This window comes from Rhynchophorus ferrugineus, unplaced genomic scaffold (genome assembly GCF_030347505.1).
Source record: "Rhynchophorus ferrugineus isolate W39M unplaced genomic scaffold, kcgeb_rfMv2 rfM8, whole genome shotgun sequence".
In the NCBI taxonomy this organism is placed as follows: Eukaryota; Metazoa; Arthropoda; class Insecta; order Coleoptera; family Curculionidae; genus Rhynchophorus; species Rhynchophorus ferrugineus.
The window spans coordinates 37,911,642-37,929,823 of record NW_027472587.1 but is presented as its reverse complement, the minus strand read 5'-3'; the positions used below and the strand labels follow the sequence as shown (position 1 = coordinate 37,929,823).

Genomic DNA, 18,182 nt, shown 5'->3' with positions numbered 1-18,182 from the left:
ATTATTTTAAATAAAATACCAGTATAATATCTTTTTATATGTACTGTGGATCACAGTCCATCCAAGTTATCTTATACTCGTCACCTTTTCTGATACTAGTTGACTGTTGTGTTTGAAATAATTTCAATACAGTTAATGAACATCTCGCCTTCTAAACTGTAATTAACTGTTTACTAATATATAACCATACTCCATGTAGCAGATATAAATTAATACCAGTCTATATAATTCTTATTTCTATTCTTGATCAATAAGTTATTAGACTTTCTCTATGAATTTTGTACTCACAGAGGTGATATTTTTAACTTTTCGTCTTGTTTAGGATACATTATTCCACAACATTTCCAATATTAAGCAGGTAAATAGGTTCAGGAGGTAAATAAAAATGGTAAAATTTTGGAAATAACACATTTTTATTTAAAAAAGTATTGAATAAAACAAAATAATAAAAATATAATTAAGATATGTCAAACTCTTCTATTTTTATAAAAACATCATATTACGCATTATCATTACTTTTTATAAATAAAAATACACAAATATCAAATAATTGATTTAATGTTGAAACTATATATAAAGAGAGGGATAAACATTGAAAATTTTTTGAAATAACACATTTTATTTAAAAAATTATTGAATAAAATGAAATAATTAAAATATAATTTTTATATGCCTTTCTATTTTTATAAAAACACCATATTTAAATAAATGTACATACTTCAACAATTAATAAGGACTCCAAGAATCATATAAATAAACATTACCATAAAAAAGACCAAAATCGTTTAGATCAAACAGCCAATATAGTTAAAATGATTAATATATATAAATAATATAATTATAATTAATTATAATATAAATTTTAATATCATAGTACATTATGCATATTATTATGGATGAGCTTAAACTATAATTATACAGCCACAATAGTTTATACAGTGGGCTATTTTATATTAAATGTATCTCTTCGTTTTTTTATGTAGTGGTATTCCCTGGGGTCTAATCGACCTGATCAATAATTTCATATTCAAGTAATGTATGTATGTAATGTAATGTATTTTACTTACATTAGAGAGCATATTTGCCTTTTTACGTTTAGTTCTTGTTAACTTTATTGCTGTGTTTCCATTTTACGTCAACTTGTCAAAAATTCCTTTATTGCCACTTGCACTATCCAAGTCACTGTTCAAACATAAAGATATACTCTCCTTCTTTTTAGGTACACCTATGTTGATATCTTACATGTAAATGTTCGTATATATATGAGTAAATATGTATCATAAACTCAGAGTAATATTATGGAAAAACTGTATAATAAGAAAGAGGCACTGGTTTTTAACACTTTGTGAGTCAGTCATTCCAGTTTTGTTTTTTGTATTATTGGCATATGCGCGAAGCAAAATCGACTATCTTGGGCGCATTGATATTGGAGTAACTAATAATTACAAAGAACCCATAGATTATATACCCGTTGGATTAAATTTAGGCGAGACCCAAATCTATTATGCACCAAAGACCCCTTTTAACTGGGATATTATACACTCGGTTCAGGAAAAGTTCTCTATCATCAACAACAGTAAGTCACTGTAATAAGTGGAATCTCAATCATATAAATACTAATTGTTTGTTGCAGATGTAAAAGGTTTCTCTGATAAGGAATCACTCCTGGAATACTTTAAGGCCACCGGCAACAATGAAACTTTAGTTGCTGTTATATTTAATTCTAAAAATTCAACTAGAAAACTAGATTACACATTGAGTTATCACCAACAGGGACTAAATTGGGAAACTGAAAATCTTTACAATAATCCATACAGTTTTGAGCCTGGGACCGGTGAGAGATATCCTCACTATTCAAATATATACAATTAACATAATGTTTAAATCATAGGAACACCTTATCACTTCAGAGGCTATTTGCAATTACAATTAGCTATTGATATGTCTTATATAGAAAAAATAAGTAAAAAAGATACAGAAAATATTTTTATTCAGATACAAGAATTTCCATACCCTCCGCATAAAGCTGATAAAGGCTTGACTCCAATGTTTTACCATTTTCTGCCATTGGTTACCTTGATGAGTTTTATCTTTGTGTGTCCATCCATAATACAAAGAGTGGTAGCAGAAAAACATTCCGGTATTAAGGTACGCATAAAACATTGACAATTCAAATTAGGTTCACTAAAATTATTTAAACAGGAGCTGGTAAAAATGGTTGGCATGAGGTCGTGGATGTTGTGGTTGAGCTGGTTTATTTACAGTATTGCTCCCATGGTCGTTTCTGTTTTGATTATAACATTGTGCCTAAAAATTTCAACTTCAGATCTTCCTGTTATTCAACACACTTCAGGCACAATTATTTTTACTTTTTTAATGTTATATGTCCTGGCCGCTTGTATTTCAGCATTGTTCCTAAGTACATTGTTTAGTAAACGTAAGTACAGATAATGATACAATTTGTAAGATAACATATAATTTGTCTATGTGTGGTTTTAGCAACAATGGCAATGTTAGTTGGTTTGATCTATTGGATATTAAGTTACTTTGTTCCAATATATTCATTAGACCCAAATAACAATGGAATTTCCAAGTTGTATGACTTGCTTATGATGCTACTACCTAATACATCTCTCTATTTCGGATATTCAATTATTGCCCTATTTGAAGAAAGAGGTACGCTGTGTAAGCCGAATTCCTTTAGTCGTTTATTGGTAAATGTCGATTTTTGTTCTAGAAATTGGTGTCAACTGGAGAAATATCTTTACCCCACCTGATGATGCAACTGGTACCGTAACAATGGCAAATGTTTTTGCTATGTTATTGTTTGACTGCGTCATATACATGATATTGACATTTTACTTTGACGCAGTAAACCCTGGGAAATTTGGCATCAAACAGTCTTGGTTCTATCCCATTAGCTATCCAATAAATTATCTTATTAGGGTAAGTGTTTTCGAAATTATCTCATTAGCGAATGGCGACTAGATTTCGATGGCAAACCTACTGAAAAATGTGATGATAATTTGAAGATAAAGATGCAGATGTATTTGAGAGGATTTGGAGCGTTTTAACAGCGCATTTAAAATTACCTTATTTCTAACGTTAATTTTTCTTTCAAATCGATTTTTTTCTTGTAAAGTAAATAGGTAGAATTATCCTAAAGTGGTTTTTCAAAAGTAGTCACAAGTATTGACAAAATTTGACAGAAAAGAATTTCTTTGGATATAAAATGAATATTTTCATTTTCAAACGGAAATAACTTTTGGCTAATGTTAGAATCGGTTTGGTGAAGATGGTTGGGCAATTAAAATACTGGATTCAATTGAGTCGCTCTGTATTTATACTTTACAAGCAACTCGGTTAAAATCACAACAGAGATTGAATCAATATGACGGGATCTTCATCCGGCGCGAACCAATAAACATTAGTATTTACATATTAACCCAATAAACAGGTCAATTAAAAAGCCCCCGGCCTACCATAATAAATAACATTTTCGCCAAAATTTGTTTTTTTATTCAACATAATTCCCTTCAAGGGTGATACACTGATTATAACGATCCTCCAACTTTTCAATAGCATTTTTTGTAGTACTACACTCGACGAAAATGTCTTTCCAGCGAGCATTCTTTTGAGATCTAACTGGAAATAGTCGTTGGGGGGCAGATCTGGAGAATACGGTGAATGAGGAACCAATTCGAAGCCCGATTCATGGATTTTTGACACGGTGCATTGTCTTAGTAAAGCAGTACTTTCCTTTTCTTCAAATGCAGCCGTTTTTCGGCGATTTCGTACTTCAAACGGTCCAATACCGCTATGTAATAGTTCTGTTAATGCTTCTTACTTTTTCCAGGTAGTTAATGAAAATTATTCCATGCGCATTCCAAATTATCCCAAAATACAGACGCCATAACCTTGCCGACCGACCGTTGCGTTTTCCCACGCTTTGGAGCAGGTTCATCGTGTGAAGTCCACTCGGATTGGACTTCGGAGTGAAATGATGGAGCCATGTTTCATCCATTGTAACATATCGACCCAAAAACTCGGGTTTATTACGTTTGATCGTCTTCAAACACTGCTCCGAATCATCAACTCGTTGTTTTTGGTCAAAAGTGAGTTCGCGCGGTACCCACATTGCACGGAGCTTTCTCATACCCAAATATTCGTGAATGATATGATGTAAAGTTCAGTCGGTCATTCAAAATCATGTTGTGGATTCTGTCTTCGGTGCTTTTTTTTCATTTTACCACGTCTAAACTTGGTATGCTACCAATCCTTGATGGTTGACTTTCCTGGGGCAGTGTCCAGAAACTCGGCATTAAGCCAAGTTTTTGCTTCAACTGTATTTTTTCCTTCAAAAAAAATAATATTTTATCAACAAGCAAAATTCCTTTTTATCAATTTTTTCCACAATAACAAAAGTTGCTTCACTCAAAATACTATAATTTACAATGATCCAACAGCTGTCAAATTTATACACGCATCTTTTGAGGGTTAGGACTAACTATAATTTAATTCTAGTAGCGTCATCTATGTGTCAGGCCGAGGACTTTTCAATTGACCTGTTGTTTATGCGTCTAAGGTTAAGTAGACGAATGGCGCTTATTTACGGAACCTTTTGTGGATTATTACTGGAAAAGCAGAAATTATATTTTGTCTCTATCATAATATATATTTTCAGTTCTGCAAAAAGGACTCAAAAACTGAATGCCCCGAGAGCACTCACCTAGAGGTAATCGAAAAAGGAGAATTAAATATTGGAATCCAACTGGAAAATGTGTCGAAAGAGTTTAACAAGAAATTTGTCGTGCGCAATTTATCACTTGACATTTATAAAGACCAAATCACTGTTTTACTTGGTCATAATGGTGCTGGGAAATCAACAACGATAGGCATGATCACAGGTAATTCGAAATATTTAATTTAATATTGATAAAATACAATTTCGCGAAAGCATTTCTCTCAAGAGACTTGAAAGGGTCTTATGTGCAAATAATGCATCTTTTAATGTTCATTTTGAATGTCTTTCCCAAGCAAAATAGCGAGCGCTAAATATGTCAATCTTTGTTTCGACGCATTGGAGTGTATTTCTGTTTGTTAAATGCCAATGCTTTCTTTATTGTTTATTGTCTGAATATTTACCTTTATGTTAGTTAAATTTAAGGCATTTTGTATTAAAATTTTATATCTTCATTAACGCCTTTAGAATCTAACTAAAACTTTCTCGATCATAAAACTAAAATACTTGGAGGAATTATTTGAAAGTATTAAAATTGCTGAAGCTTTAGATTACATTCAGGGCAACATTTATTACTGTGGCAAAATTTTGCCTACTTGTTTGAGATATTTTATTGTTATATTTATGTTTATAACTAAACGAGGGCTCAGGAAGAAGATTTGAGAGAAAGGGAACCATATTGGCGTCACGCCAGTTACAAAATGAGTTGGTTGCCAGAAAGCAGCACAACATATAAGAATTAAATAATTTAATATCTTGCAATTAATGATTTAAAAACAAATTACATAAAACAGTAGTAACAGGAGTAGCAGTTAGTTAAAAGTTAAAAGGATCAGGACAGGGACAGTGATCAAACAAAGTCACCAAAAATATAGAGTTAGGCAGCTTCCTAAATGATAAAAGCAAAATGCTTACCATCTTTGAACGCTATCCAAATATATAAAAAAAAGTGTTATACGATATAATATAAATTTGTGCACATCAGGACTGTAGAAAGATTGTTTTCTTTAGCAGGTATTATTCACTCCCGACAAGATCATATTTGTCTGATAGTGCCTTTAAAAATCTAGTATTCGTGAAAGCATATTCCTCTTCCCGAGTGTATTGTACAACTTTTTTTTTCGTGTTTTATTTTCTAAATAAAAATAGTTAAAATACTGTATTTTGTATCTTAAATACACAATTTAAAAGTATTCCGGATTTCGTATTTTAAATACATGTGAGAAAGTATTTTGTAATGCATGGACAGTTCTAAACTGAAAACTAAACCCCGGAGACAACTTTTCGAATCTGATTTTCGATAAGGCTCTCGACACATCGTATGAACCTTATATAAATATGAATCGTAAAAATAAACATCCTATTTGGTACTTGTTAGCATAAAACCTTTGTTTCTGAAGTATGTTTTGTACTTATATACCGTTATATGTCGTTATTATATATTAGATACTATATGTCGTTATTATTTTAGGCTTGATAAGGAAAACTTGGGGTAAAATAAGCATCAACGGAAAAGAATCCAATTCCAGATCGGCCTTGTCCAATTCCATAGGTCTCTGTACACAACACAATTTATTTTTTCCTGACTTGACAGTTGAAGAACATCTGAAATTTTTTGCCAAGGTAAACATTGGTTATATTTCATTAAGTTATTTAGATTTGCGAATTAAAGAGCTTGGAAGGTATATATAATACATATAAAAACATTTTTTCAAATATAGTTGAAGGGTAAATTCGATGCAGATGAGATTACAAAACTATTAAAGAAATTATCTTTGGAAGATAAGGCCAATAGTATGCCTCACACATTATCCGGAGGTATGAAACGTAAACTTTGTCTTGGTATGGCCGTTGTTGGAAATTCCAAGGTGCGTTTTAAATCGAATTGATCTTAGAAATGGGTCGGTCATGTAATTTTTTATATTCAGATTTTAGTTTTGGATGAACCATCGTCTGGTATGGACCCTGAATCGCGCAGGGAGTTATGGGACTTGTTATTAAATTTGAGGAGAAATAGAACCATTCTGATCACCACTCATTTTTTGGATGAAGCCGACGCATTGGCCGACTGGATCGCCATCATGGAGGATGGACATTTGCGCTGCTTTGGAACGCCAATGGGATTGAAAAAGCAATACGGTGAGTCACAGACAACTTAAAGTTAAAACATTTTATTTAATCTAAGCCAGAGAAGTAAAAAAAATGTTACCAACAACGAATTGCTATTAAAACTCAAAGTTGGACAAGCTGGAAAAGGTTGTTAAATCTTTTTTGAAAGAATTTAAAAATAGAAAACAATATGGTGGTGGCTTTAAATACCAGAAATAGAAAATGGACATTTGAATCACAATTGGGAATGCTAATGGCAGGTATTTCTAGAATTACCAAAAATAGATATTTTTCTTTGATATACAAAAATCACGAAGAAATAGCAACAAAATAGAACATCTGGAAATAAAAATATTTTCAACAATATAACGCAACGGCTGAAAAGGAAAAAACCTAAAATGACTATGTCTACACAATATGCATACAACAATCAATAAAGGGATTTCGCTGACCAGTTAGAGCAAACTTTTAAACCAAACAAAAGTGATATTGAATATAAATTTGTTAGACTATGAAAATTTAATCATTCAATTAGCTACGCCAAAAGATTATGATGTATGATTGATGACAACTAAGAAAGATAATTATCAAATTCATCGACTTAATCGATACAGCATTTCAGCTAAACCATGTTTGAAAGATGACCAGAATCACCATGATGCCATAATTTGGAAAATTAACAAATGAAGTAAAATCCTATAGACCTATGTTACTGCTACCTGTAATAGGTAAGGCATTTGATAAATTCCTGTTGAAAATAATAACAGATATAAAACATCAGAATATTACATCAGACCCGTGACAATTTAAATAATTGGATCCAAACCTACCAACAAAATATTGTTAAAATATCACTTCTGTTCAAATCACCTCGGAGTGTAGACGTACCTTTCAGAACGTTCTGTTGTAAAAAAAAACATCTGAGTTACTGTTGGTGTTATAAAAGTGCCGGTCATAAAAAGTGGAAACCTAGTTTCAACCATTGTAGGGTGAGAACGTGATTTAAAACGTGAACACATTTATAAGCAAGGATCTACTTTCTATGAATTTTCATTCTTATTTTCGGAACGGTAAATCGAGCGAGTAAAATATGAGGCGCGTAAACTTAAAAATTAAATTAAACATTTAATAACTCATAAGTGATCTGTACGGTTAATTTCAATACACAATGACTAATCCACAACACTTCTACGTTGACTTATCAATTGAATCACCCGCTATTTGAAATAGCGATCAACTGCCAATAACTGAAACCCCTCAAATGCCAGAATGGAACATTGTTACAAATAAAAACGCTTGAGAGTTCCGGAAGAATAAGTCGTCCGAAAACAAACGAAAATCGGCTACTATTGGCTTTAAAAATCCATCTAAACATACAGTACAGTTTCAGTACGCTGACAGAGACAGAAGAAACAGTACAACAAAGAAAACCAATCAAAAGCAGGAAGAGGATATTTACAAGCCATCAGTGTAACCATTGAAGAAGTGCACGGTCCATTAACAATTACGACTATCTATTGTTCACATCAAACACAACAACACTGTTATATATAATAATACCACGGTTTCATTAACACGCTGGGTAATAGCTTCATTGCTGGAGGAGCCTACAATACAAAACAGGTAATGTGGGGCACATAATTTACAGCATATCTCTACTGGTGAGTCAACCTATTGGCCGTCAGATAGAAATAAAATTCCCAATACCATAGACTTTTATCTATCATCTGATCACTCACCAGTTATAACAGTCAACTCAAATATTCTCAACAAAACAAAACCACCTTTACATAATACCAAAAATAACTGGCCATTATTTAGAGAAATTAGACAGTTTAATATCACCAAATTTACCTTCTAAAAACAGAAAGACATACAGAAATAGCAGCATCTATTGCATACAGCTGACCTACCGACCTCAAGAAACACTACTGTTGCAACATATAGATAGATCTAGCCGATAGTACTCCGAGATAGAACTAAATATATGGAGCTCGTCTGTATATTAAAAAATAATACAAGGACAAAACCTAAGGAAGTGGTATTTTACCCCAAAACCGCTGGCGACTACAGACTGGCAACCAAGATAGAGAAGACCAAGAAGAACAACCAAGATAGAGAAGACCAAGAAGAAGAACAACCAAATTACTGGAGAGGAAGTATCCTTTCCACTCCTTCAGATCCTTACAGGTGATGCCACTCAAGGTCATCGACAGCGAACCACTAGAATCGAATACAGAAGACCAAATAAGAGAAGCACTCCAGGAAAATGAATTCCATCTATCTTTCGTAAAGAGATGGCGGACAAAAGCCGGGATCGCCATCCCATTCACCCAGGTCATAGTGCCCAGAGGCGAGCACCACATATTCAAAATTGAATGCCTGCTGGACCAGAAAGTAACTGTTGAATCCCAAAGAAGCACCGGGCAGCCGGCACAATGTTTCAACATGGACACAGATTCAAAAGAATCAAATATTCTTTTAATTTAAAAAAAAAACATCAGTGTTAATGTATAAACATTATTAGATTAGAAACTAAGTTAGGATGGATGGTTCCTTCCAGACAGATGAATAACGACTAGTAAATTAGTGATTACAAAAACATAACCTAAAGTCAATATTGGGTTTTCAATTGCAAAAAGAACCTGATCAATGCTCATTAAATTTGAGTTTCTTAACTGTAAATTGAATGCTAAAATAGAAATTTTCATTCATCCACGAATATATTACGATTACTATGTATATTACGCTAATACAGTATTTTTATCATGCTCAGATATCGGTTACTATTTGAAATTACTTATTAACGAGAAAGCGGATGTGATGAAAGCCGTGGAAGAATTGAAGAACGAAATTCGAATAAACGTATCCAAAAACCTATATGACAATATTACATTCTGTAGACCAGATGGAAACGAAATTGTGCTCATGTTGCCCACGAAAAATAATTACACCAAGTTGTTTGAATGTTTGGAACGCGGTAAGGAAGACTTGAAAATCGATTGCATGTCCTTTACATCGACCACACTCGAGGATGTTTTCTTAGGGTAAGTATTATAGTATTATAATTATTATGCCTATTTCTTTCACGGGGTTCAAATTCGTTATCTGAGCTTAGGGAATGACAGCCCTGGGACATGAGTGTTGTCTTCAGCTAGGTTGTTATGCGACTTGATTAATGAAAGGTTTTTCCGTCAATGGAAACAAGAGAATCTTCCCCCTTCGTCTTTTTATACTACTCCCGTATCCAATTGATCCCGTCCACGCGCTGCTTCCAAATCTAATAACCCCTCTTTCCAAATCTCCACTGCCCTCTAGCCTACATATCTTGACTTCTCATAATACAACTACCTCACAACCTCTCTCATCTCATCCTACGGCTCGTCCTTCCCAATCTTCAATTCTAAAAATACTCAAAAATGCAAAATCTCCAGACAAGAAAAACAAAACCAATAAACTTCTGGTTATTGTTGTTTAGATGACGATTCAACTGAAATATGTGAGACTACGCAAAACAAATAATGCGTCCAAATCAATTAATTATCCAGTGGAATCTCGAATAGTATCAAAAAATATATAGAAAAGACAGAGTTAATGCTGATGTTGCAGCAGAAGCAAATATGTATTCGGAATTCTTCTACTCCAGACAAACTTGAAAGTTATAGCATCTTATTTTCAGTTTCTAATTATACTTTGCATTTACACCTTCCTATTGTCTTAATCCCAATTACCTTAATGGCCTAATGACTCAGTTACTTGTGTGTCTCACTGGTAGCGATTTCAAAGTCCATCACCAGAATTGGGCTCTACTAATTTCAATTCTAGAGGCACTTCATATTTAACTTTTTAGGTAATCCACAATTGAGTATCTGAAATTCTGGCTCCCCTACACACATATCATTTTCCTCAGGTCCCCAATCCTCCATTGATTTGACCCTCCTCACCTTCTCTGCTTATGGACCCGTAGACTTATGGGCCTGTGCAGATGATTTATATGGAAGTAATCATTCCAGGATAATAATTCAAGACTCATGTTCAGGATGGATGTATATATATTATATATTATACATTATATATTATATTTATATTTATTATAATTCTTGTATTTATTTCGCAATATAACCGTTTTCATAACATCTGCCTTTTTATAGCTTTATGACGGTATTTTGGATCTCTCTGTCAGGTCAGTGTTTCACGTTTTTTGCCACTGCCTGGTATCTAGCTTAGTTGGAAAAGACGACATCTTCCGGTTTTTCTAGTAGTACTCAAGATATGTCTAAATTTCGATTTTTCGGAGCTGACTTGCCCCAATACGAATTCTCATTCCTCGCCCGTCCCAGATTCCATCCTTATCGTCGCCGTTTGCCTCTCATTTCATAGTAAACGAGAGAATGTAAAGAAGCAATCAAGCGTATAAAAAGCGTAATCAAAGGGCTCTAAACAATTTTAGGGTAAATTCTACGCAGGTGAATTCAATAGCCTGTAAACACACAAGAGCCATTGGCAGAAAAACAATGAAAGAAGCCAAACATACTTCATGGTAGAAGGCAATCTCCCATGATACTACTACCGACACATTTTGGAAGGGCGACAAGCGACTTAACAGTATTCCCGCATCACGTTTCTAGGAAGTTGCATCGGAGTGGATGGCTGATGAATATCGAATGAATTTCCTCCTCACTGTTTCCCCACTTCTTTAATATAACAAAGGCTTATCTATCATCTTAATATAGGATTTTATCAGAGCACCAATGGCTTTAATGAGACCGAACAATTACTTATCAATAAACTATCCAGTTTACTTGAATTAAAGAAGTTACTCTCCAAATACTGCTCAGCAGCTCTCTGGGCCTGGCCGGATAGTATATCCACTCCCCTCTTAAAAAGTCTTAAAGATTTATATGTGTGGGTTAAAGAGACCTTTGCTTCTAGGTGGAGAAATCTCACAATAGCCTTTTCAATTATGGATCAATTTCTATCTATAATCACCATTACGGACCATGTGTCTAAAATTCTGGAACGGATGATTAACGAAAAGCTGAAGCTTCTGCGCATCTGCTGTTAATCATCATCTGCATTGAATTAAAACTCTCATCTCCGAAGGATTTAGCAACGGAAAACGTACAATCGTGACCTTTTTGTATACCTTACTTTAATCCTTATTTGGAGGTAGTTAATAAACACACAACCTCATTGTTAGGACATCCGAGGCAATATACTTTTCTATATTTCTTACACTATCAAACAATGATTATGAATACACTTACACTTTTCATCTGTTTATCCCCTTAATAACAGAGTTCACCAGGGCTCTGACCTTAGTCCCATATAAAATGGCAATTAACACTATCTTTAATATTCCTAATGCAAATACTGATTTAAGGCAGACATCATGACATTTTCTTCTTCTTCAGACCCCAGGAAGGCTTTCAGCTGGATGGAAATTATCAATAGTTCGTTTTTGTACTGAAGTACTTCCTTAACTCGGAATAATCAATGTATTCCTGTACAGAGCGCAAAATTTCTTGGCGTTATTTCTGACCAATCGCTTATTTGAAAGGAGCACATTTAAGACCTGAAACAGAGAGAACTTTCATTATAACTTTTATATGTTACGCTTTTCATCTTATTTTATATATTGATTGGTTACTCTTATTTATTCAATTTCTGATTTTATAGTATATTTATTTTATACATATTTATTTATTATGTTTTTGTTAACTAAGAATATTTTAAAATATATATCAAAATGCTTATTAAATACGTTATAATTAAATACGCTCAAAAAATATGCACAATATCCAAATTTCGATTGCTCGAATTGATTTGCTTTTGTCACTTGAAAAGATGAGAGAGAAAAAGATTATATTCAATTTGTGTTACTGTTTATATATTTTTTTCAGCTTGAAACCGAAGAATACAGATAACGATCAAAACGACATAGATAGTTTAAAATTGGATATTAAAAAAGAACAGCATTATACTTATACCTGTAAGTATCTATTATTTTATACATTAATGCATGCACATTACTTGGATTATATAATGTATAAGGTTAATGTAATTTTTTAGTTATTAATCCTGCGATAGCTCTATTTTCCAAACGCTTTAAATTTACTTACAACAAACTTCTGGAATATATAATACCCGTAAGTTTTATCACTTATTTTTCTATTATTGTTTTATCTAAGATTATTCGGTAGAGTATTTCTAGTTGAATCTATCAATGTGCAAAGATACATATTAGATTTCTTTTAATTCATTACGCAGTTAAGTTGAATTACCAGCAGAAGTTGTTATTTTATTGTGACAATTCATATATGTCTACCTATACTTAAAAATGCAACATACAAAAATATTTAGACTGCAGTTTAGTTTTAAAAAAGCAGATGAATATATCTTAGTTTCAGTTGTCGTTCGACCTTCGTAGAGTAAAGACGTGTTTGGAGCGACGGTCAGTGTAATAAATTTGAAAGTGTACTACCTGTGCCACAAATGCGATTTTAAAAAATAAGTAAAAACCGTGACGACAATAACAGTGTTAAAACTGCGCGTTAAATGTTTAGTGAAAATGTGTTTAAAACGATGGTCACTGCAATAAAGTAACAAAGGTAAAATTTTGGGGGCTGTTAAGGGTCGGAGGTGCATCATCTGTACCACAAATGCGGCGTTATAACGGTTCTGAAACAAATACCGGTACTGAAATTTTTGTAAAAACGTGAATTAAACTATTCATTAAATAAAAATGATTAATAGAGAGAACCAGAGACTAAATGAGATGGAAACACAATCCTCAACGTCAGGTGAAGCTTATCTGGCACAACAGAATCAAATCTTTTGTCAAGAAAACCATAAGAGAACGCAAAATGAGCAAGCTCTCTATAATGCGTATATTAACGAAAAAACAGCCCGACGGAATCTGGAAATTGCACTAACAAATATGCAAAAACAATTAGATGCACTACAACTCCTAATAAAAAACCAAAACACATACAATCCAACTAGCATTCCCGTAGTGAACCAGTGCACTGAAAACAAATTGCCTGTAAACTATGAAACAGACGAGGAAGAATTGCAAAAAGAAGTAGGCTGGATAACAGTTAAAAGAAATAAGAAACGAAAAGCAAACTACACACCTGAAGCTTCACCACAACAACCAAAAACCATTAAAGCACAAGAATTGAATAAAGAAATAAAAGTGCCGAGACCACCTCCAATTATAGTAAGTAATGTCACAGACTTTGACTTGCTATATGAAACAATGAAAACAAATAATATACTATTTAGAGCAACAACATTAAACAATGGACAAATCAAATTAAACGCCGAATGTCGTAAAACTTTTACGAAAATTGCTGAGTGCTTGGAATTCCTAAAATTACAATGGCACTCGTATGAAGATAAGCAAACCAGAGACATTAAAGTAATGGCAAGAGGGCTTCCACCGACAGCTAAAACTACTAAAATAGTGGAAGAGTTAATAAAAAATGGACTTAAATGTACTGACGTCACAAATATCCTGAAAAAAGAACGAAATAAAAATAACAATGGAGAAATAGTTGTCCAGAAGAAGCCTTTACCACTGTTTATGTTATCATTCCAACATAACACGGACATAAAAGCAATTTATGAAATTAAACAAATTCTAGGAGTCGAAGTAAAAATAGAACCTCTTAGAAAGGCAAATCTTGTGCCACAGTGCAAGAGATGCCAATTACATGGACACACACAAAAATTCTGTAAAAGGGAACCAAGGTGTGTAAAATGCTCAGGAAAACACATCACGGGAGAATGCAAAAAACCCAAAGGAACAAAAGCGAAATGTGCGAATTGCAATGAAGCGCATCCAGCAAGCTACAGAGGATGCGTAGTTGCGAAAACATTCCAAGAGAGAAGAAATAAAATCAGTCAGGCTAAAGAGCAAAAAACAGTGACTCAAAATAAACAACCAAAAATGTACAACGAAATCAACGATGAAATGACCTATGCTCAAAGCATAAACCAAACCGCTCAAAAAGAAACAAAAAAAGAAGACGTTACAACCAACGAACTGCTATTGAAACTTATAGCAAAGCTGGACAACCAGGAAAAGATTATTGAATCGTTTTCTGAAAGATTACTTAAACTCGAAAACAATAGGGCGGTGGCCTCAAGAACTAAAAATGGCAAGTAAAGACATCCGCATCGCAATTTGGAATGCTAATGGGATTCAGAAACATCACGCTGACCTACAAGTATTCCTAGAATTGCAAAAAATAGATATTTGCTTAATATCTGAAACCCATTTGACAAAGGAATCCTTTATTAAATTTAGAGGATATTACTTTTACCACACCATTCATCCAGCTAACACAGCAAGAGGAGGAAGTGCAATAATAATAAAAAATAATATATGCCATCATCAAGAACCCGGACTCAGTTTAGCAGAAAATCAGGTAACGGCAGTAACTGTTATATCTAGCAAATACAGGGTTACATTAGCTTCCATATATAGCCCTCCAAGATACAACCAAAAAAAAGAAAATTACTTGAATGTTCTAAACAACCTAGGAGAAAAATTTATAATCGGTGGTGATTTCAATGCTAAAAATACAAGATGGGGATCTAGAATGACGACAACTAAAGGTAATGAATTACATAAAGCAGCTGCTGAGCTAGGGTGCAGTTACATGTCGACAGGAAAACCAACTTATTGGCCTACCGATCCAGAGAAAACTCCAGACCTGTTAGACTTCTTTATAGCTAGAAACATAACCACTAACTACATGGAAGTTGAAGAAAATTTTGACTTAAGTTCAGATCACACACCTGTGATTTTGACGCTGAGTGAAAACATTATAAGAAAACAACAAAATCCAACATTAACCAACAAGAGGACAGACTGGGAAGGATTTGTTGAAGAAATAAACAATCGAATTCAACTAAATGTTCCCCTTAAGACAGAAGACCAATTAAATTATGAAACCGAAAAATTCGTTGCAGACATCCAACAGGCTGCTTGGAATAACACTCCAGAAATTAAAACTTCAACCAAAGGAATAAATTACCCGAAAGAAATCAAGGAAATGGTAGCTGAAAAACGAAAACTACGGAAAAAATGGCAGCAAAATAGAACACCTGAAAATAAGAATATCTTAAACAACATAACACAAAGGTTGAAGAGGGAAATTTTGGAAATTAAAAACAATTCCATAAATAACTATCTACGAAATTTAACAGATGACAAGAACACAGACTACTCGCTCTGGAAAGCCACTAAATACCTAAAACGATCCTGTCTACATAGTCCTCCGATAAGAAACATGCATGGAAGTTGGGCACGCAGCAACCTGGAGAAAGCAGAAGCATTCGCTGACCATTTAGAGAAAACTTTCAAACCAAACGAAAGTGAAATTGAACATACTTTACCGGACATAGACGGCGAAAATTCGACAATTCAATTAACAACTCCGAAAGAAGTCACCAACGTTATAAAAACTAACATCAAGCCAAATAAATCACCAGGCTATGATTTAATAACAGGGCAATTGCTGCACAATCTGCCAAGAAAGGGTATTATAAAGCTCACTAACTTAATCAATGCAGCATTTCGACTGAAATATGTCCCAGACGTTTGGAAAATGGCTGAAATAATAATGGTTCCAAAACCTGGAAAATCACCAAATGATATAAAAGCTTATCGACCTATCTCACTGTTACCGATGATAGCTAAGGTATTTGAAAAGCTCCTCTTGAAAAGATTAAAACCAATTATAGAGAGAAAAAACCTAATACCAACACACCAGTTTGGATTTATTACCAAACATTCAACGATTGATCAAGTGCATAGAATAACAGATGTTATTGAAAAAGCCTATGAAGATAATAAAGTATGCTCAGCTGTATTCTTAGATGTAGCACAAGCTTTCGACAAGGTATGGCACAAAGGCCTCGTCCATAAGCTACAGAAAATATTACCGAAGCAACACACCGAACTATTAAAATCTTACATCACAGCCAGAATGTTTAGAGTGAAACAAGAGGAAGCTTACTCTACAATAAAAGAAGCTAAAGCAGGTGTACCACAAGGAAGTGTACTGGGGCCAATTCTGTACCTACTTTATACATGTGATATACCACAAATCGAAAACATTACAATGGCTACATTTGCTGATGATACTGCTATTCTTGCTGTCGGAAACAATAGCGAAGAAGCAACCCGAAAACTACAACAGGCTACTGACGCTATAAATAAATGGACCCAAATCTGGAAAATACAAATTAACCAAAACAAATCTGTGCATGTTCAATTCACCTATAAACAGGCCGCGCTTACACCATTGACCATAAACCACACTGTCATACCATACAGCAATAATGCTAAGTATCTCGGAATGACACTTGATGCAAAACTACGGTGGAAGGAACATGTCAAAAAGAAAAGAAAAGAACTTGAGTTAAAATATAGAAAAATGTATTGGCTAATTGGAAGAAAATCTCAATTAACTATACATAATAAATTACTTCTATATAAACAAATATTAAAACCTATATGGACATACGGAATACAATTATGGGGATGTTCCGCAAAAAGCAACATAAATCTAATACAAGTTTTCCAGAACAAAGTCCTAAGAAGCATCGTAGGTGCACCCAGATATTACCGGACCATTTATTTACATCGAGATCTTCAGATACCGACTGTCAATCAAGAAATTAAAAGAATTGCAAAGAGACATGAGGAGAGACTTCACTCTCATGTTAATTTCGAAGTATTACAACTCTTGGACAACACCAAAACCGGACGCAGACTCAAAAGGACCAAACCATTTGAACTTGTGTAGTGTGTTGTAGTGTAGTGCAGTGAGGTGCATTAGAAAAAACTCAAAGTGTTAAAACAATTATTATTATGTTAGAGACTATGTAGGACTGATGAGTCCTATTAGATATATACCTAGATTTAAGCTATTATAAGGACAAATTGTAGGTTAGTCGGCAACGACTAGTAACAATGTATATAATTATAAAAAAAAAAAAAAAAATAAAAAATATCTTAGTTTAAATTATTTTCTTGTCAGCTTAGTAAATAATTTTTTTCAGGCAATCCTCGCATTTGCAATGCTCCTTTTGTGCGTACTGCTAAGTGGCATGTCATTTGACAGTTTTGTGAAGAAAATGTACCCATTAAAAATCGACTTGGACTCTTATGGCAAAACAACCGTTTATTTCAACCATACTCTGGAGCCCGGTGTTATAACATTAGCAAATTTGTATGATAAACTGGTTCAGAGCCGAGGAAGCTTCTCATTTAATTCTGAGGATGTTTCTGATGGTAGTCGATTAATTCATTAAA

General features: G+C 33.7%; 1 protein-coding gene and 3 long non-coding RNA genes across 8 annotated transcripts in view; 2 read left to right on the top strand and 2 right to left on the bottom strand.

Moving 5' to 3' along the window:
- LOC143201194 (phospholipid-transporting ATPase ABCA3) overlaps window positions 1-18,182 on the top strand; it is a 46,509-nt gene that overhangs the window by 23,184 nt on the left and 5,143 nt on the right. For all 5 annotated transcript variants that reach the window (XM_076412099.1, XM_076412100.1, XM_076412098.1 and 2 more), the window contains 14 exons: window positions 1,220-1,576; window positions 1,634-1,834; window positions 1,892-2,148; window positions 2,203-2,437; window positions 2,500-2,676; window positions 2,738-2,946; window positions 4,685-4,907; window positions 6,213-6,364; window positions 6,463-6,609; window positions 6,670-6,880; window positions 9,627-9,897; window positions 12,754-12,842; window positions 12,923-12,999; window positions 17,930-18,161. In XM_076412099.1, the coding sequence (XP_076268214.1) occupies window positions 1,273-1,576; window positions 1,634-1,834; window positions 1,892-2,148; window positions 2,203-2,437; window positions 2,500-2,676; window positions 2,738-2,946; window positions 4,685-4,907; window positions 6,213-6,364; window positions 6,463-6,609; window positions 6,670-6,880; window positions 9,627-9,897; window positions 12,754-12,842; window positions 12,923-12,999; window positions 17,930-18,161 (2,785 nt within the window). In that variant the 5' untranslated portion in view covers window positions 1,220-1,272. The remainder of the gene's footprint in view (window positions 1-1,219; window positions 1,577-1,633; window positions 1,835-1,891; window positions 2,149-2,202; window positions 2,438-2,499; window positions 2,677-2,737; window positions 2,947-4,684; window positions 4,908-6,212; window positions 6,365-6,462; window positions 6,610-6,669; window positions 6,881-9,626; window positions 9,898-12,753; window positions 12,843-12,922; window positions 13,000-17,929; window positions 18,162-18,182) is intronic.
- On the bottom strand, window positions 542-12,258 carry LOC143201196 (uncharacterized). Its single transcript, XR_013006904.1, has 3 exons — window positions 12,118-12,258; window positions 1,068-1,182; window positions 542-1,008 (listed from the first exon to the last, which is right to left on the bottom strand). It is a non-coding gene; the product is annotated as an uncharacterized LOC143201196 (long non-coding RNA).
- LOC143201198 (uncharacterized) lies at window positions 1,974-2,506 on the bottom strand. The gene is made up of 2 exons (XR_013006906.1): window positions 2,370-2,506; window positions 1,974-2,307 (listed from the first exon to the last, which is right to left on the bottom strand). It is a non-coding gene; the product is annotated as an uncharacterized LOC143201198 (long non-coding RNA).
- On the top strand, window positions 10,560-10,947 carry LOC143201201 (uncharacterized). The gene is made up of 2 exons (XR_013006909.1): window positions 10,560-10,700; window positions 10,761-10,947. It is a non-coding gene; the product is annotated as an uncharacterized LOC143201201 (long non-coding RNA).